Source organism: Scyliorhinus canicula, chromosome 13 (genome assembly GCF_902713615.1).
Source record: "Scyliorhinus canicula chromosome 13, sScyCan1.1, whole genome shotgun sequence".
Classification (NCBI taxonomy): domain Eukaryota; kingdom Metazoa; phylum Chordata; class Chondrichthyes; order Carcharhiniformes; family Scyliorhinidae; genus Scyliorhinus; species Scyliorhinus canicula.
Window position 1 is genome coordinate 67,892,530 of NC_052158.1, and position 21,407 is coordinate 67,913,936.

The following is a 21,407-nucleotide window of genomic DNA, read 5'->3' on the forward strand; positions in this document are numbered from 1 at the left end:
CCTTTATTTCTATCTTTTCACTCACATACTTCCACTTGGTACCACACTAGCTCTAGTTTTTATGTCTCGTGCGGCATGGTGACTCAGCGGTTAGCTATGGACCTGGGTTCAATCCCGGCTCCGGGTCACTGTCCGTGTGGAGTTTGCACATTCTCCCCGTGTCTGTGTGGATCTCGTCCCCACAACCTAAAAGGATGCGCAGGATAGGTGGATTGGCCATGCTAAGTTGCCGCTAAATTGGAAAAAAAATAATTGGGTACTCTAAATTCTTTTAAAAATAGGTTTTCAGTCTCACTCTGACAACTATCCTTTCTTCTTTCCTAATTGCTGTTCTAATTGCATCTTTTACAATCTTAACCTAGATTGTGTAGCAAAGTGACAACCAAGTCTTTCCACACAGTGCTCACTCTTCTACTACAGTTCCCTGCCCAAAGGCAGATTGGACCCACAGCGCCATAGTCTCCCCCACGGTGGGGGCAAGGAGGCAGGTCCTGAATCTGCAGGCAGAACGGGGGATCGAACTCCATGCCGATGGCACCACTCTGTCCCACACCACTCAGTTTAAACAACTGAGCCTACTGACCCTCCCTCCCCTCCCAACCACACAAGGGATCTGAGTTGCTCCAGCAGCACGGACTTTTCCATGCATGTTGTAGTCTGGAGCTATGGATAGTGATGGTAGAGGCTCCAATTTTTTTTCCATTACATGGTCGACCAGGAATTTTTCCCACTCTTGCTGCCTGCCATTGGCATATGTCGGAAGGATTTACGAATTTATACTCAACCTGTTCGGTCATGTTATAAACGCACCTTCCTTGGCCAGCAGGTCCTGAGGAGGACCTTTAGCCTGGGGTTCCTGGTACAGAGACAGGGACTCTAACCACTGCGCTACAAGACTGCCAGTGCTCATTAACAAATGGTAAGATGTCACAGGAGCACTCCTGTGCTGAGGAAGCCAGAGCTGAATCAACTGCCTCCTCACGTGGCGTACCGCCCTACCTCAAATCAGGTTTATTGTGTTCAGTATGGTGGATGAGCACGAGAAATCCGGGATTGTGTCCTATTCTGGAAGGGACCTGAGAATACTGGGTTTTGGCATGAGTGTTTGGGGGCCAGTGCACGTGCCAGTGATTTTCCCATGCTTCTCTGGCCAGATGATTCCTTGCTAATGCAGCAACAGATGCAGAACTGCAGCCCAGGCTTTGCTCCAGCTTCTGCAACACATGCAGCTGAGAGAAGCAAGGGAGCCTTTGGTCTCATTGGGACTCAGCTGGAACCAATGCTCAGTCAGAAAGAGACTGCAATGGGGTCCAGCGTCTAATGCTCACAACAGGACTATCGACCAGACCTGGTGCAGGGTAAAAGCACTGAATCCCCAAACTGGAAGGAGGGCTCTGTGGATTGAGGTCAAAAAATGGAGCAGGGAGGGTGTGTGTGCTGAAGATCGAGATCCTTAACTGGTTAAGGGAAGTAGTGTGCTGAGGGTTGAAGCTCTAAGGGGGGGGGAATGTCTTGGGGATTGAGGTCCGAATGTGGAGCCAGGAGGGAGTGTGCTGGTGATTGAGGTCCCAAACTGGAGCAGGGAGGGAATATACTGAGAAGACGTCATCATGTGAAGCAGGAAGGGAGTGCGCTGATGATTCGAACTGCAATCCAGAGTAGGGAGGGATTGTGTTGGGGATTGAGGCCCAAGACTGGAATGATTGAATCCAGAAACTGACCACTACAGAGAGGCTGGACTGTGAGAGAGAGTATCAGTCTAAGGGATGTCACAATATCACATCTGTGAGGATCGTTTCTTCGGTTATGCCCTTGGTTTTTAAACAGTGAGAGCTTTCAAAATGTTACGAAAAATGCTCCATGGTGTATTAAACCTGACTCATGTAGAACACTGGTAAAGCTTCACTTATTCTGGTATTTCAATTCCACCAGCAAAGTAAGGCAAGTAACTTAATAATATTGCACAAAATCAGTGGGCCATTATGCAGCCGGTCAGTGAATTAATTGAGTCAGTGGTGCAACCTTTGGGTCACTAAAAGCAGCCAAGGCTGATCTGCTAACTCCATGTTCCCGCTTTATCATAGAATTTTTTACACTGCAGAAGCGCTCTATTGGCCCATTGAGTGTGCACCGGCTCTTAGACGGAGCACCCCACTTAAACCCACACCACTCTATCCCCGTAACCCAGCAACCCCACCTAGCCTAAGGACAATTTAGCATGGCCAGTCCACCTAACCTGCACATCTTTGGACTGTGGGAGGAAACCTGAGCACCCGGAGGAAATCCACGCAGACACAGGGAAAACGTGCAGACTCCGCACAGACAGTGACCCAAGCCGGGAATTGAACCTGGGACCCTGCAACTGTGAAGCAACTGTGCTAACCACTGTGCTACCATGCCTCCTTTAATACCTTGGTAACCATCAATATGCGCGTTAAAATGAACAATTTATCTGGCATCAATTGCTGTTTGTGGCACAGAGTTCCAAACTTCTGTCATCCTTTCTGTGTAGAAGGCAATTATGTTAGGATAAAGAAGGTGATCAGGAGCCATGAATACTGAAGCAGTGATATTGTGAATGAAAATAAGGAAATGGTGGAAATGTTGAATAATTACTTTGTGTCAATATTTACCGTAGAGGAAGGGATCAAGGTTTCAGCTGAATTTGTTGACTATGCCCCAGTCACAAATTCCCCAACCAATGGAAATAGTTTCTCTCTATTACTTCACTGTTCCCATTAATCTATCAAAAACTTCGGTCAAATTACGCCTTAACCATCTAAATTGGGGGTGGCAAGATGGCACAATGGTTAGCACAGTGGTTGCTTCGGAGCGCAAAGGACCTGGGTTCAATTCCGGGCTTGTGTGGAGTCTGCATGTTCTCCCTGTGTCTGCGTGGGTTTCCTCCGGGTGCTCCGGTTCCTTCCACAGTCCAAAGATGTGCAGGTTAGGTGGATTGGCAATGCTAAATTGCCCTTTAGTGTCAAAAGAATTATTGGGATATGGTGGGGAACTGAGCTTGAGTGGAGTACTCTTTCAGAAGATCGGTGTAGACCTGATGGGCTGTATGGCCTCCTTCTGCACTGTAGGGATTCTATGAAATTCTTGGAACTGCAACCCCATTTTATGTAATCACTCCACGTAACCTAACCCTTGGTGTTCAGGTATGATTCTGGCAAACCCACCTTGTTCTCCCTCCAAGGCCAGACTATTTCCAATGGGTGGTACAGCACTGCTCACGGGCCCCAGCTGTAGCCCAACCAAGTCTCCATATAGCTGCAGCCTTAACCTCTACCCTCTTGTATTCTAGTTCTGTAGCTTTAAAGGCCAGCATCCAATTTGCTTTTCGGAGTGTGATGGAATACTCCCTGCTTGCCTGGATGAGTGCAGCTTACACAACACTCAAGAAGCTCGACACCATCCAGGACAAGGCAGCCCGCTTGATTTGCACCCCTTCCACAAACATTCACCCATCAATGCACAGTGGTAGCAACGTGTACCATCTACAAGATGCACTGCAGGCACTCACCAAGGATCCTTGGTTAGCACCTTCCCAAACTCACGACTACTACCATCTAGAAATGATGTGGAGATGCTGGCTTTGGACTGGGGTGAGCACAGTAAGAAGTCTTACAACACCAGGTTAAAGTCCAACAGGATTGTTTTGAATCACTAGCTTTTGGAGCACAGCTCCTTCCTCAGAAAGACAACAGCAGCAGATACCTGGGAACCCCACCACTCGGAGGTTCCCCTCCAAGTCACTCACCATCCTGACTTGGAAATATATCGCAGTTCCTTCACTGTCACTGGGTCAAAATCCTGGAACTTTCTCCTTTAAAAAATTTTTTCGCTGCTGCTGCTGACCTTTTGTTTGTACCGTTCTGCCAGGAAATCTAGGAATGGTTGCCATCTCCTGAAAAACCCCTGCACTGACCCCCTTAGGGCAAATTTCACCCTCTCCAATTTAATAAATCCCACCATATCGTTGACCCAGGCCTCCACGCTTGGGGGCCTCACATCCTTCCACTGAAGAAGAATCCTCCGCCGGGCTACTAGGGACGCAAAGGCCAGAACACCGGCCTCTTTCGCCTCCTGCACTCCCGGCTCCACTGCAACCCCAAATATTGCGAGTCCCCAGCCTGGATTGACCCTGGATCCTACCACCCTCGATACCGTCCTTGCTACACCCTTCCAAAATTCCCCCAGCGCTGGACATGCCCAGAACATGTGGACATGGTTTGCTGGGCTCCCTGAGCACCTAATACACCTGTCCTCAGTCCCAAAAAACCAGCTCATCCTTGTCCCGGTTGGGACTTTCTCCTTAACAGCACAGTGGGTGTACCTCCATCTCAGGGACTGTAGCGGTTCAAGAAACCAGCTCTCCACCATTTCTCAAGGGCAATTAGAGATGGGCAAAAAATGCCGGCCTAGCCAGCAAAGCCCACATCCCGTAAAAATGAATTTTTAAAAAAAAATGTACCTGGTTTTAACATTTTAATGATCAAAGTCTCTTTGGATCTCCCCTAATTCTAGCTTTTACCCATTTGGAAAGTACCTTGTTTTATACTTTTCATTCTAAAGTGGATGATCTCACATTTACAGTTTTGCCCATTTACTCCTCTATCCACAATGCTGACGAGGAGGCCTATCTTTCTGTCATCGTCAAATTTGGATCCGTGGTTTTCTAGTCCATCATCCAGGGTTTCAATAAGTGAAGTAGATAGATGAAACCCAAACACTTATCCCAGTAAGACCACTAGACTCAGCCTGTCAATGAAATACCTCTGCATTATCTCTACTCTCAGTCTCCTGTCGCTCGTATGTTCAATCAATTTCATAACCAGGTCAATAATTTGCTTTCAATCCCACGAGCTTCGTCCTTCATCTGTTTATTACGAAGCCACTCAGCTCCTCGAGCCTGCTCCACCATTTAACCATGGCTGATCTCATTTTAACCTCGACATTCCTGTCTACCCCAATAAATTTTCATACCGTCTCCCCCACTTATCGAGAATTCGTCCACCTCTGCCTTAAAGAATCCAAAGACTCTGCCTCAACCACTTTCTGAGGATTCCAAAGTCTCTGGGAGAATTATTTATTTAACTCATCTCTGTCTTAAATGAGTCACGCTTTATTTTTAAACAGTGGCCTGTCGTTCTATATTCTTCCCCAAGGGGAAACATCCTCTCCACATCCACTCTGTCAAGACTCCTCAGGATCTTGTCTGTTTCAGTCAAGTTGCCACTTAATCTTCTAAACTCCAGACTAGACTGTTCAGCCTTTCCTCATGAGGCAACCCGCCTATTCCAGGTATTATTCTCGTAAACCTTCTCTGAACTGCTTCCGATGCATTATGAGAGACTTTAGCAAATGCCTTCAAGACGTCCATGTAAATAAAGGCATAGACATTCCCCTGTTCCCTTCCTCAGTCACCTCTTAAACATTCAATCAGGTTCATCATGATCCACTCTTTACAAATTCATGCTGTTTCTCTCAACAGCTGACCATTTTCCAAGGCATTCAGTCACAATCCGCTTAATGAAAGACTTACCTTTCTTAAATAATGTCCAATCTTCCAATCTAAATAATGTCCAATCTTCCAATCTAAATAATGTCCAATCTTCCAATCTAAATAATGTCCAATCTTACAATCTAAATAATGTCCAATCTTCCAATCTAAATAATGTCCAATCTTCCAATCTAAATAATGTCCAATCTTCCAATCTAAAGCAATGAATTCTGAACCAAGAGAACTTTAGAAAATTATAGTTAGGGAATATTCTCAAGTAGTCCCTTTAAAAACTTGGTTTTGGTGATTTGATCATTATTTTCTTCATTACACATTTTTTTGCCAATGCCAATTCTGGTGAATCTGTGTCCCAGGTTCCGTGTTAGTTTCCTTGAGCTCTCCAGCTGATCCCTTCCTTTACTGTAAATACTGACACAAGAAGTAATTGTTCAAAATGGCCATCATTTCCTTATTTTCATTAACAGCATCATTGCTTTCATGGCTCCTGATCACCTACTTTATCTTACAATCTAATTCTAAAAATTTATTGGGCGCGATTCTCCGATTCCGCGCGGCATCGGGAAAGCCGTCGGGAACTCGACCGAGTTTCACGAAGGTGTCGGAGGCTGTTCCTCGCACCCTATTCACCCCCCCCCCCCCCCCCCCCAGGGGGCTAGGAGCGGCGTTGCGAGAAACTCGGCCGCCGGGCCTTGACGCTTGCGTCAAAGCGGCGCGCCGGGAATGACGCGACGGCGGCGCCTAAGTGACGTCAGCCGCGCATGCGCAGGTTGGCCGGCTCCAGCCCGCGCATGCACGGTTGCCGTCTTCCCCTCTGCTGCCCCGGAAGACATGGCGGCTTGATCTTGCGGGGCAGCGGAGCGGAAAGAGTGCGTCTCTTAGAGACTCCGGCCCGATGAACGGTGGGCACCGATCGCGGGCCAGTCACCTCCCGAGCGCGCTCGTGGTGCTCGTTCTTCTCTACGCCCCTCACAGGCCCCACACTTACCTGTCGCGCGATGTTCACGCCGGCAGCGACCAGGTGTGGTTGGCGCCGGCGTGAACCGGTCGGGTTCGTCAGGCTCTCGGCCCATCCGGGCTGGAGAATTGCCGGTCGCCGTGAAAAACGAACCGGTGGTTCCGCGACACGCCATTTTGGGGGGGGTGGGAGAATCGTGGGGGGTGCCAGGGCGGCGTGCCGTGATTCGCCCGGCCCTCCCGCGATTCTCCCACCCGGCGTGGAGAGCGGAAAATCGCGCCCACTGTGTTGATTTAGACAGTCTTTTAAGTTTCCTTTCATAGTCACCTTTAGTAGCTGTTACCGTTTTGTCAACCTTTTCTGCTTTTTGCATTATGAAGACCCAGTAGGCCCTTGTAGGTAATTAAATGTATGTTTAATTTAGGCATAGAAAGTGGCCGCAACAGCAACGCACATACACAAAGTCCCCGTCGGGACTACCAGGATGCGCTGGCCGGGCAGGCTTTTACGAAGCTTGGTAACGAGTCCCATGGGCGGGCCTCCACCCATTACCGGGGGAAGCTCGTCATCCACGAGTCCCACAGGGAGATCAATTAGGGTATCCCTGTGGAGCTTGTGAGGGTTATTACATGTATCTTTCCCATTTGCCAGGATTGATGCCAGTTTTTGTATGCTTTGGCTTTCAGTTTTTTTGTTGTCTCTTTCTTTTTAGTTATCTAGGCATGGATTTTGTTTTTATGTCCCTTAGGGATATAAACTATTTCTCCATCACATTACATTTTTTTGAATGCCTCCCACTGATTTTCATTTTACTCTTGCCAGTCTTTCTAGGGATCAATAGATTTACCTAATCTAGATCATATAAATTGTTCCACCTTTCTCTCATTTAAATACCACCAACTTCAATCAAATTATGATTGCTATTAGATAAATATCCACGCACCGCAAACTAAATTTGGTTTATTGCCCATGACTAAATCTAGATGACACCTCTGCTTTTTGGTTAAAGGACATACTGCGAGCAGTTTCACGGAAATAAAACAAAGTCCCGCGTGGGACACGTTCAGCTAGGTGTTTCCTGGCGCTGGCAGCACCGGGAACGACCCCACTATTAAATGGGACTCTGCTTCATTGCTGAGCCTCGGTGAGGAATGCCCCTCCAAGGCCACACTTAATCCCAGTTCCTGCACTAACGAGCTCCACTCACCAGCTGGTGTCCTGATCTCTGAACTCCCCACCACGGCCTCTGGACACCTCCAATGCCCCAACCTACCAATGTGTGGGTCCTTGAGCTCCCTGCACCCCACCTTATAAGGGCAGGGCATCCCCAGGCTTGGCCTCTGGCCTGGGCAAGATGCCACCTGGGCATCGGCACTTCCAGCTGGAATCCTGGCAGTGCCCATGCCAGTTTGGCAATGCCACCTGGGAACCCTGGCAGTGCCAGGGTGGCACTCGGGTGGCACTGGCAGGGTGTCAGGCTGGCAGTTCCCGGGTGGCATCAGGGGTGCCAGGGTACGGATCTTCCCAGAACCTGACCACCCAGAGGACCCCTCGGTCCCAGTGCCGGTATGCCTGGTCCACGTTGGTGGAGACCAGTGCTAAATGGTGCTCGCTGGGGGTCTCCGAGGCAAGGGCGTTTGATCCCGCACCTTGGGCAACTCTAGTGTGAACATATTCAAGTCAACCTGACTGCACATTTGAATATGCAAATCCGAAGCCCGTCCACTATATCTGGAATCCAGATCGCGATGCCTTGCGAGATCTTGCTGGACCTCATGAGGCGTTCCAAGGCCAATAAATAAGGCCTAGTCGCATTGCCAAGTCCTTTTAGATCGCGACCATTGTTTCAAAAAACTGCCATGAAGACACTCAAGGTAAATCATGTGTAAGTTAAAATCCCCTCTCTGCCTTCACTACATGCTTATCAAATCTCTACATTTGTGCAATCTACCACATCTCATCTGCTTCCTCTTTGGAAGTGGACAGCTAATGCTCACTTAACGGCCCACTGCTAATGTTGAAGCAACGGAGCTGGGGTAGTTGCCACATGGGGAGCCCGAAAAGCCAAACAATGTTGTGTTAGCTTATGGGCTCCCAGTGGGGTGAGAGGCGAGGTGCGGAGAAAAGTGGTTTAGTGGTGGCAGGGGAACTTCATTGTCAGGCACTCAGTGCATGATTAAGTGACCAGGGCTGGCAATGAGAAGTGACCCTCGCTGAGAGCCTTTTCCTCCAATGACCCCTGCCCCAACCAGTCAAAGACCTCCTCCAGACGATCTCCATCCTCATTCACCTGTGACCTGGGGCCCTCACTGATCTTGGCCTTTGGCGGGTGCATTACCAGCCCCTACCACTGCTCCCCTGTCAATGAGGAGCTGCTGACCTCTGATTGAACTGTAGTTCTTAAGGGGTGCTTGATCCTGGAGAAGACCTGCCACTGGCCACTTACGTGCCTGATTGACACTTAATATGGTGGGCCTTCCCCAAAGGAGATGATGCGGGGCTCTCACCAGCTCTCCCACTGGTGACCAATATCCATGTCACCTGGATTAAATTCTGCCGCATGTGATATCCTCGAAGCTGAACTTGTGCCTGCAATTAATAAAATTAGTTCCCCTACTCCAAGCATTTTTATAAAGAACAATTATTTGGGCCACACACTCTAATCTGGTCTTCAGCTTGTTACGACACCTTGGGTGAGTGCATGGTCTATTCCATCTCCACAGACCTCGGAGTCCCAACATAAGTGAATTAATCAATAATTAGGACATTTTCTTGCGACCTTTGACCCATGACTGATCAAATGAGCTACAGGCACCAAATTTGTAAGTAAAACATTTTTAACAAAATGTTTAGTCATAACAAGGAAAAAGATGAAGATGTAATGGAAAGAATGGAACAATGGTCTGCTAATCTAACTATTCCCTTAACCCTGCCCCACCCATTCCCCAGACCCACACAAGACAGACACACAGTGAATGGTAGGAAAGGATCAAAATAACGGCTATTAAGCTGGGAAATGAGAAGTGAGCCACTGCTGCTGAGGTTGTGGTCCTTTTAGTCAACGATCTTCTCATAGTCTTCAACTAGAACCTGGAGCATCACTTTCACTTTTAACAATCGGTGTCTTCACACTGAGCACCCTGCCCCCCATCCCCCAAGGTCAGCTCCGTCCTGAGAGGCCTCCACCAGATTTACTCCCAGTCTCACTGGGACAATCTTAGAATTCTCTACCTGAGAATTTAAACAAAGATTGTCCATCCACTCCACACATCGATTGCTTACCTGCCGTTTTTGCAGATCAAGCTGACTTCCAGTGAAAATTTCACAGGTTGAACTGATTGCTGAGAGGAAGGTCAGTTTCAGCTCACTAACCTTTCAAGCAGAGAATTAAACTTCCACAGACCTGATAGGGAGGAAGGGAGGGCTTAAACCAGCACATGGCTGTTCTTGATGTCTCACCAGAACAGAAATGACTACTTGCCCACAGCTCCCAGGTTGCGCAGGAAGAGGAAAGTATTTTTTGTTACAAGTCCTCAGCTGAGAGAGATCTGCCATAGCTTCCAGTGAAACTTCGCACAGAGCTAATAGAAAAGGGAGACTGCCTCCTATTCCAGAATTTTCTGAAAGGCTCCAGCAATCCCAATCGAGAATCTGACAAAGATCTGGATTTCAAAAGTCCTGATTGACTGCTTGCCAATTCCATCAAAATGACATCACGGGCTATGCCACAGAGCATCAAGGGAGGTCCTGGGCCAGTACATTAGACCAGGAATGTATTCAGTTTGAGCAAAGTCTGCAGTTGAAAACAACATCTGCAAATCTGAAGGACAGGAATTAAAGAAGCGAAACACAAAACAGACAAGGATTTAGCAGGTTCCTTACAAGCTTTTTCACCAATCAATGCAATCAGTGGGTCAATGTGAGTCCAGACAGTGCAGTCATTGGGTAAATTGGCTTCCATGAGTGGAATGGAGGGGATATCCACATGTGTTTACTTGGGTGTATGTTGTATCTCTGCCATTGACAAGGTTTCCTAGCCTTCTATCACAATATCTTTGCCACATTGACTTGGGCGGCGGCGGCGGGGGGGGGGGGGGCGTGTTTGAAGATTTGCAGTGTATTGCCCTCACCTCTGGCTGGCACACTGCTTACACTACCACTTGAAGCTGCTGATAGTTAAGCAAAGTTTAAAAAGTGTTACAAAGTATTTACACCACAGAGACCGGCCAATAAATTCATGCTCCAGGTGAACCTTCCTTTTCTAACGCCATCAATGTATTCTTCTATTGCTTTCTCCTTCCAATGTTTATCTAACTTCCCGTTACATGGGCACTAACAATTCCTCGTGTGTTCCATTCATTAACCACCCTCCAGGTAAAGAGGTTTCTCCTGAATCCCTGAGTATATTTATTCGTGAGTATCATACCCCTTAGCTACAGGTGGAAATCTCTTCTGTACGTCTCCCCTGAAGAAAACATTCACTCACTTAAAGATCTCTATCAGGTCAACCCTCTGTCATCTTCTTCCTATAGGGAAGTGCCCAGTTTATCCAGTCTTTCCCCTCAGCCCTGGTATCATTCTAGTCAATCTTTTGTACACCACCTAGCTCAACTCAACATTTTTTTATTATATGGAGACGAGAATTGCACACAATGCTCCAAGTTGATCTAATCAAGGTTCTATACAAATTCAACAGACCTTCTCTGCCTTTTAATTCCATCTCTTAAAAAATAAACTCTAGTGCTTTGTTTTCTTTCTTTTTAAAATAGCCGTATTCACTGTTGTCATGACTATTAGTGATTTGTGTATCTCCATCCCCAGACCCCTCAGTCCCTCAATTCCATTGGGGTGGCACTGTGGCACAGTGGTAAGCACTACTGCCTCACAGCACCAGGGACCCGGGTTTGATTTCGACCTCGGGTGACTGGCTGTGTGGAGTTTGCACAATTCTCTGTGTGTGCGTGGGTTTCCTCCGGGTGCTCCGGTTTCCACCCACTGTCCAAAGATGTGCAGGTCAGGTGGATTGGCCATGCTTAATTGCCCCTAAGTGTCCAAAGGGTTAGAGGGATAGGGTGGGGATTGGGTCTTTGGAGGGTGGTCTTTCAAATGGCTGGTGCAAACTCGATGGGCCAAATGGCCCCCTTCTGCACTGTGGGGATTCATTGATTCTATTCTATGGCCCATTTAAGCATATATTGTTCAAAGCCTCCCTATTGCTTCCTACCCAAATGTACTACCTTACGCTATGTTGAAGTTAATTTGCTAAGTACAAAGCCATTCTTCAAGTCCACCTCTGTATTAATTACTGCCCCCCCCCCCAATGTGGAGTCATGTGCAATTTTAAAAATGTTGTCAAATCATTTATTTGAGTGATGAAGAACGGTAGCCCCAGCACTTATCCTGTGGAACACCACTTCCCAGTTTGACTAATCATTTTTAACCCCCATTCTCGGAGATATTTGTTGGAGAATATTAATTAACTGAGTGGCAGGGCAATGACACCACAGACCAGCTGCATAGTTGTTGAGCAGAGTGTTATGTCTTCCAGTTCCTGATAGAAGTCCTCATGGTCAGCATGTTTACAGAGCAGGCAGATGTCCCAACCTGCTGGAGATATGTCCCCATTGGAGGGGACTGGTAATTCCCATCCTCACTGTGCGGCGTGTAGCCAATTCAGAAGTAGTGTACTCTATTGTGCGAAGAACCGAGTCTTTGACCAGCGCCGCATGTTGAGCCAGTACTTGGCTCTGGAAATCTAGCAGTACAGTGAGAATTACATTGAATCCATTAGTCAATGGACTCAAGTCAATTTGCAGGCAGCGAAATGGCCCTTAAGTAACCCTGTTGGCACAGACACAATGGACTGAATGAATCTGACAGCACAGAAGAAGACCATTGATCCAGCTGTTTATGGTGCACTGAACCCATACTCATCATCCTGGCCATCACCCTTGCTCCACACTGCATACTGGTCACTCACGTGTTCTACACCCTGTACTGGTCACTCACGTGTTCCACACCCTGTACTGGTCACTCACGTGTTCCACACCCTGTACTGGTCACTCCCGTGTTCCACACCCTGTACTGGTCACTCCCGTGTTCCACACTCTGTACTGGTCACTCCCGTGTTCCACACTCTGTACTGGTCACTCCCGTGTTCCACACCCTGTACTGGTCACTCCCATGTTCCACAGCCTGTAATGGTCACTCCTGTGTTCCACACCCTGTATTGGCCACTCCCATGTTCCACATCATGTACTGGTCACTCTCGTGTTCCACATCCTGTACTGGTCACTCTCGTGTTCCACAACCTATACTGGTCACTCTTGTGTTCCATACCCTGTACTGGTCACTCTTGTGTTCCACACCCTGTACTGGTCACTCCCATGTTCCACACACTGTACTGGTCACTCTAAAGTACCCCGCACCTTATACCGGTCACTCCCGGTTTCACACGCTGTACTGGTCACTCCCATGTTCCATGCCCTATACTGGTCACTCCCGTCTTCCACACCCTGTACTGGTCACTCCTGTGTTCCACACCCTAAACTGGTCACTCCCGTGTTCCACACACTGTACTGGTCACTCCTGTGTTCCACACACTGTACTGGTCACTCTAAAGTGCCCCCCACCTTATACCGGTCACTCCCGTGTTCCACACCCTGTACTGCTCACTCCCGTGTTCCACACCCTGTACTGCTCACTCCTGTGTTCCACACCCTGTATTGGTCACTCCCGTGTTTCACCCCCGATACTGGTCACTCCCGTGTTCCACACCCTGTACTGGTCACTCCCGTGTTCCACACACTGTACTGGTCACTAAAGTGCCCCGCACCTTATACCGGTCACTCCCGTGTTCCACACTCTATCCCGGTCACTCCCGTGTTCCACGCCCTATACTGGTCACTCCCGTGTTCCACACCCTGTACTGGTCACTCCCGTGTTCCACACCCTGTACTGGTCACTCCCATAGAACAGTACAGCACAGAACAGGCCCTTCGGCCCTCGATGTTGTGCCGAGCAATGATCACCCTACTCAAACCCACGTATCCACCCTATACCCGTAACCCAATAACCGCCCCCTTAACCTTACTTTTTAGGACACTGCGGGCAATTTAGCATGGCCAATCCACCTAACCCGCACATCTTTGGACTGTGGGAGGAAACCGGAGCACCCGGAGGAAACCCACGCACACACGGGGAGGACGTGCAGACTCCGCACAGACAGTGACCCAGCCGAGAATCGAACCTGGGACCCTGGAGCTGTGAAGCATTTATGCTAACCACCATGCTACCATGCTGCCCATGTTCCACACTCTGTACTGGTCACTCTCGTGTTCCACATCCTGTACTGGTCACTCTCGTGTTCCACAACCTATACTGGTCACTCTTGTGTTCCACACCCTGTACTGGTCACTCTTGTGTTCCACACCCTGTACTGGTCAATCCCATGTTCCACACCCTGTACTGGTCACTCCCATGTTCCACACACTGTACTGGTCACTCTAAAGTACCCCGCACCTTATACCGGTCACTCCCGGGTTTCACACGCTGTACTGGTCACTCCCATGTTCCATGCCCTATACTGGTCACTCCCGTCTTCTACACCCTGTATTGGTCACTCACGTGTTCCACACCCTGTACTGGTCACTCCCGTGTTCCACACCCTGTACTGGTCACTCCCGTGTTCCACACCCTGTCCTGGTCACTCTCGTGTTCCACACCCTATACTGGTCACCCCCGTGTTTCACACCCTGTACTGGTCACTCCCGTGTTCCACACCCTGTACTGGTCACTCCCGTGTTCCACATCCTGTACTGGTCACTCCCATGTTCCACACCATGTACTGGTCACTCCCGTCTTCCACACCCTGTACTGGTCACTCTCGTGTTCCACACCCTGTACTGGTCACTCCTGTGTTCCACACCCTATACTGGTCACTCCCATGTTCCACACCCTGTACTGGTCACTCCCGTCTTCCACACCCTGTACTGGTCACTCCTGTGTTCCACACCCTATACTGGTCACTCCCATGTTCCACACCCTGTACTGGTCACTCCCGTGTTCCACACCCTGTACTGGTCACTCCCGTCTTCCACACCCTATACTGGTCACTCCCGTGTTCCGCACCCTGTACTGGTCACTCCTGTGTTCCACACCCTATACTGGTCACTCCCGTGTTCCACGCCCTGTACTGGTCACTCCCGTGTTCCACACCCTGTACTGGTCATTCCCGTATTCCACACCCTATACTGGTCACTCCCGTGTTCCACACCCTGTACTGGTCACTCCTGTGTTCCACGCCCTATACTGGTCACTCCCGTGTTCCATGCCCTATACTGTTCACTCCCGTGTTCCACACCCTGTACTGGTCACTCCCGTATTCCACACCCTGTACTGGTCATTCCCGTATTCCACACCCTGTACTGGTCATTCCCGTATTCCACATCCTGTATTGGTCATTTCCGTATTCCACACCCTGTATTGGTCATTTCCGTATTCCACACCCTGTACTGGTCATTCCCGTGTTCCACACCCCGTACTGGTCATTCCCGTGTTCCATGCCCTATACTGTTCACTCCCGTGTTCCACACCCTGTACTGGTCACTCCCGTATTCCACACCCTGTACTGGTCACTCCCGTATTCCACACCCTGTACTGGTCATTCCCGTATTCCACACCCTGTACTGGTCATTCCCGTGTTCCACACCCCGTACTGGTCATTCCCGTGTTCCACACCCCGTACTGGTCATTCCTGATACTGCACCTTCTATCACCTCTGCTTTCCGTCCGGTCTGCAAAGGATTGCATTGAGTGAGCTGTGATTTTTGGGTATGTAGGATAATTGTGTTTCACCACATGGGACAAAGGCCTTCCTTGCCCAAGCAATGAGAAATCCCACTTCTAATGAAGAGAGTGAGATCAATGCATGGTGAATGTTAGTAATTATTGAGTGTACAGTATGAATGTCATATTGTGATATCCCTAATAAATGATGAACACTGTTTTAAAGATTTCTGCAATGTGCTTTTTACACTAATTGTACAATTCACTGAAAAATGCTGAATTTTGAAAGTTTCTTTGTGAACTTGCATTCTGGGCATCCACTTCACCAATCAATCCATGTGCCTGCTGATTCTGTACTCCGTCCACAAATACAGGCTGTCTTGGTTGAAACAGTGTGCGCCTCAATACATTAACCAGGCAGGGTGAAGTTCAGTGAGGGCTGGAAAGACCTGTGCTTGTACCGTGGCTTTCCACCTATCTGCCTGCACTTCCAGCTTTAGGTCAAGGACCGGTTGCCAAATGAACATCCACTCCTGATTTGGATAAAAGCTTCCTGTGTTTTAAAAAAAAAGCTGACTAGGTATTGAGTAAGGTTAAGAATTAGGTTGTGGATAGTGTCTGCAGTGCCCTGTAACACAATCCCTGGGCCAGTCTTTGACTGGCTTCCTCATTCCCCACTCCAGGGGTGATCATTGACTGTTGGTGGGGAAAATATTCGACTAGTGGGACCATCATATCACAGCATAGCTGCCGAGTTGTTCATATAGGCATCGCCTTTTCCAGTGACACTCACCACAACTGGCAAAAGAACCGAAGTGGAGAGGAGGAGAATATTTCCGGCAGCGAGTTGTTGTGATCTGGAATACACTGCCTGAATGGATGGTGGGAGCAGATTCTCTAGTCACGTTCAAAAAGATATTGGATATACAGCACTTTTGAAAAGGAAATCTGTGCAGAGCTAAGAAGAAGGGCAGGGAGTGGGGTTAATTGGGTCGCTCTTTTGAAGAGCCAGTACAAGCACAATTGGCTAAATGGCCTCCTCCTGTGCCATAGGGATGCAAAATGTTTAGCCTGGAGTTCAGTGGTGTACCACAAGGATCTGGTTTGGGGCCGCTGCTGTTTCTTATTTTTATAAATGACCTGGAGGAGGGCGTAGAAGGATGGGTGAGTAAATTTGCGGATGACACTAAAGTTGTGGACAGTGCGGAAGGATGTTTCAGGTTACAGAGGGATATAGATAAGCTGCAGAGCTGGACTGAGAAGTGGCAAATGGAGTTTAATGCAGAAAAGTGTGAGGTGATTCATTTTGGAAGGAGTAACAGGAATACAGATTACTGGGTAATGGTAAGATTCTTGGTAGTGTGGATGAGCAGAGAGATCTCGGTGTCCATGTACATAGATCCCTGAAAGTAGCCACCCAGGTTGATAGGGTTGTTAAGAAGGCGTACGGTGTGTTAGCTTTTATCGATAAAGGGATTGAGTTTCGGAGCCATGAGGTCATGTTGCAGCTGTACAAAACTCTGGTACGGCCGCATTTGGAGTATTGCGTGCAGTTCTGGTCGCCGCATTATAGGAAGGATGTGGAAGCATTGGAAAGGATGCAGAGGAGATTTACCAGGATGTTGCCTGGTATGGAGGGAAGATCTGATGAGGAAAGGCTGAGGGACTTGAGGCTGTTTTCGTTAGAGAGAAGAAGGTTAAGAGGTGACTTAATAGAGGCATACAAGATGATCAGAGGGTTAGATAAGGTGGACAGTGAGAGCCTTTTTCCTCGGATGGTGATGGCTAGCACGAGGGGACATACATTTAAATTGAAGGGCGATAGATATAGGACAGATGCCAGAGGTAGGTTCTTTACCCAGTGAGTAGTAAGGCCGTGGAATGCCCTGCCTGCAACAGTAGTGGACTTGCCAACATTAAGGACATTTAAATGGTCATTGGATAAACATATGGATGATAATGGAATAGTGCAGATTGGCTGTAGATTGGTTTCACAGGTTGGCGCAACGTCGAGGGCCGAAGGGCCTGTACTGCGCTGTAATGTTTTATTCTATTCTATATGATCCCAAACTCATTGCAGGTGCTATCTGGCAAAACAAAACCCATGGCGGCAGCAAGGCCGTGTGACTGTCCAGTGATGTGGATGCCAACTGCAAGCTTTGCTGTATGAAATACTCTGATAAAGACAATAACATCTGATTGGGGTGTTCAAAAACTAAGCTTGAGATCTGGGAGGTCAGCAAGAGATGGCACACAAAGTGGTCAGCGGGCAGTGGGAAGTGTTTGGCTGAATCCGGTGCTTTTTTGGCACCGGTATTGCTGTCCTTAGCAGGTAAGATAACACCGCTAAGACATGAATCTTCCCAACACCGTTGTGGCCATTCAGCAGCCGGGTCACTTTACAAGGTCATTTGTTCGGGTGATTTTAATTGTTTTTACAGTTGTGTGGTATTATCACATCTTAAATCAGCTTCCCAGTTCTTATTTTTAAAAATGCACCCATTGCACAACAACTTTGTCCACCGGGTAAGCCAAATGGATGGTACATTTCTGAGCTGGACTCTGCCCTTTATGTCCATTGGCAACTTGACAAAGATTCTTGCCCACACAGATAGTTAATAGGAAACAGTTTCCGACCACATCTTACTGACTTCCTGGGGCCAAATCTTCACTGTCAGTCAGAGGGTTTCTTACAGCTTGTTGGAATGATGAGGTTTTTTTTTAACATGTCTTTGTCTTGTACTAACCCTAGTTCCCCTGTCTCTGGCTGTACTAGTTCTCCCATTTTCAACACTTGCATGACTGAACGCATGGCTGATCTCACCCCCTCCCCCACCTTCTCGAACCCTGACTCTGACATCACTGAGCTCGCAGACGAGCAGCATGATGGGAAGGAGGAGGAGGAGGAGGAGGAGGAGGAGCTGGACGATGAAACCTTTCTGGACGATCCCTTTTCTGACCTGGGGGGAGACGAAGGGTACCCGATCCACCATGATGGCCAGGACCCGTTTTACGACCGCTCACCCTGGTTCAGTTTAGTGGGAAGGTTGGTGAGGTCTCTAGAGCATGATGGGAAGGGACTAGCTCTTTCACGCCGAGAATGGTTACCTCCGTGGCGAATGGCCATGGCACATCTCAAGGCAGGATCCATGAACTCTTTGGAAACCAAATGCCACAAGCTCTAGGCTTGGCCCCAGGGCTGAAGGTTCACACTGAGGGAATGGTCTCACTGAAGGTATGACCTGGATTACGTTGCACCAAAAGGCCCCAGAATTGATAAAGCCTTCCTCTCAAAAAAATTGGAAAAGTCAAATGATACCGTTAAAATTACAAGCATCATGTATTGACTGCTCCTAGCCAAAATTAAGGTCACTAAAACAGGTAGAGTGGAATCCAACAATATGCAATAGAATGGTGGAATAGAAGCACTGATTATTACCAGACCCTCACACCAATAATGATTACAAACGACCTGGAAGTTTTTGAGGGGATAAATATTCACTTTAACCCACTGACCCTCTTCGACCCAGGGTACCATTTGAGCAACTAGATTTCAGAAGCTACATATTGCAATGAATATCTGACCTGTGGGGGGGGCTTGTGAAGTGCGGAACCCGAGCAGAGACTCCTGTGAATGAGTTTCTTTCTGCAGAGTGAGTGAGGATCGTTTGTCTATGTTATTGCCAAGTGATAGTTGGCTACTATCTTGTACCGCAATGACAGGTTGAACTGGCAGGAGAGTGAGGATCCCCTTGCACGTTTGGAGATATGGTGACAGAATTACAGCTTTTCGCTCTCTGCTTGTTCTAAAATAGAAAGGTATGTGAGAAACGAGTTGCGTGGCATCTCACCTCACTCCCATCCATCGTACTTGACAACATAAATGGCACGCTTCAGGTAGACCTTGAACAACATGCAGTCGCAAGACTTGGCCTATCAATCCCAATGAGTGGGTAGTCAAACTGATTACCACTGAGTAGGCTAAATTTATATCTCCCAACTGGTGAACCATTAGTGGCCTTGCTTACATGATGGGTGCATATATATGGATTCCACTGTATCTCTTAAGGAGAGACCAATTTCTCAGTGGGTTCCAGAGGGTTGGTGATAGGACACTGCAGTGAGACCTGAAACAATCCAGAATTTCTTCCCCCTTGATAAACTGTTTTAAAGAATTGTGCTCCTTTTCAAAAAACAAATTCTCAATAAAATATTTGATCATTTGCACTTAAACAAATCATTATCCTCAGCAAAACAGAGCCTCAAAATAGCAGATACTTCCTCCTCACTGTTTAATATTGCAGCTCTGAGATTCTGCAGCAACAAGAAACAACAATTTGAATGTGTCTGTTGTCTCCCAATTTAGCAAATGGTCTGACTAGGAACTAATAATTTTTTTAAATTAGGAGTGCATGAATTGTAATAGAGAAGTTAAAGGAGATAACAAAAATCCAAGTTGAAACAGCATTTAAAGGCCGGGAGCAAAGAAGTGACCGGTAATAATTTAGGGACAGAGTTGGAGAGAGAAAGGCTGAAGTGGATGAAGACTCCTGGATTGATAAAGGACATAGGGTGGAGACAACGTTACCACGTTAACTATGGGGCAAGGATTTTGAATTCGGGGTGTTGGGGATGCAACTTTGAACAGGGTCAAGATGGGGGACAGTGGAGTTTTAAAGAAGTTTAAGCTTGTGTGGGACTGAGTTTGGAAGGCCACCAAAGAAGCTCTTGGGGAACTAAACAGGCAGCTATAGAGGTGATTGAGGTTGTGCAGAGGGCAGAGCAATCATGGGACAGATAAGAAAAGGGATTAGAAGTTCTGATCAGGGTTCGATGTGATGCCAAGATGCATGGGCCTAAGCAAGCATCAGGGAAATAAATTAAGTCAGCATATTAACTACGGTTGTGAAGCTGAGCTCCCATTAAAGGTGCTAGCCTTCACTCAGTAGTAGCCCCTCCTGCCTTCGAGTAAGAAGCTAATGCATTCAGCTGACACTCCAGAGCAGCATTAAGAAAGCGTTACCTCTCCAACTTGATCTCTCTTTCTCTCTGGATCACTGACCTGCTCCTTTCTTCATCCACTCCTCACAATTCTTCGGTGTGTTAGTCAGTCTCAGTCTACTCCTCACCATTCCCTTGAGAAGAATTATAATGTTTAATCCTTTCTAAAATGGCCACCGAATAGTTTGATCACATGAAGTGAAAGTAGAGAATCCTCCAGAGTGCGACCATCTTAAGGAGAATATCATATTTTAAAAATGACTTGTTTCCTGATGCATTTAATGAACTTGTTCAATATGTTGCTTCTGATAATTTCAGGAGGTTTGAGAGCATTGTTTGGATAATAATACTGACCACATATACTTTCATGTCTATATTAAAACACGGAGGGTCATTTCGGGTGTCACTGCAGTTGTCTTGTCGGTTTTAACAATTCATGCCATGTTGACATTTATTTATAGTTTAAACTCCGATCTTTTTTCGCAGCTGGGAATCCTAATGTTCTCCTGATGAAAGAGCTTGTCCCTTTGCCAGCTCATCTCAATAGAGCATGCCAGGCATTCTGAGTAGGGTGTGCCAGGGCATCTCAAGAAGGCATGCCAGGGCATCCAGTTTCCAAACATGTTACAATTTATCTGAATTGGCTATCCGAGCACAGCGGCTTTGAAAACGAATAAAATAATTTTCTTGAACCATGCACGCCATTTTGAAATCTGCTGTGCCACCATTTTGGAACTTGCTACGCCGTGTGCTGGATATATATCTGTTAATTTTCTAGGCGCTATATTAGAAGCTGGCTCTACCGTATTTTAAAGTTTAGCCAATGTTTCCTTTAAACTGACTTTCTTCATTTCTTTGTTTCTTGTGTTGAAAGCTTTGTGTTCTGAGCATGCCACCTTTGCACCTCACCAATCTTGTTACCAGCTCCGTTCCATTGGGCACCGTACATTCAGTCTGCTTCAAGTGTCCTGCCTTTGTCCAGGATATGTCTTTCTAACGGTCATATGAGTCAGATGGGTGACATTATTCCTGGTTATCCAGATTCAGTGGAGACCTGTGTTGCGCTGAATCAACGTAACAGTGGCACTGCCACTTCCCCCTGGAGTCAGTAGGACAGGGGAAGGAGTAACTTGT

The 21,407-nt window shown here is 47.6% G+C and overlaps 1 protein-coding gene across 24 annotated transcripts in view; it reads left to right on the top strand.

Moving 5' to 3' along the window:
* Positions 1–21,407, top strand: part of kif1aa (kinesin family member 1Aa) — a 397,377-nt gene that overhangs the window by 235,548 nt on the left and 140,422 nt on the right. For 9 of the 24 annotated variants that reach the window (XM_038816644.1, XM_038816646.1, XM_038816647.1 and 6 more), the window contains one exon: positions 18,025–18,318. The exons of 10 other annotated variants lie outside the window; for them this stretch is intronic. In XM_038816644.1, the coding sequence (XP_038672572.1) occupies positions 18,025–18,318 (294 nt within the window). The remainder of the gene's footprint in view (positions 1–18,024; positions 18,319–21,407) is intronic. 5 more of the 24 variants (XM_038816645.1, XM_038816668.1, XM_038816649.1 and 2 more) reach the window with 1 other exon arrangement.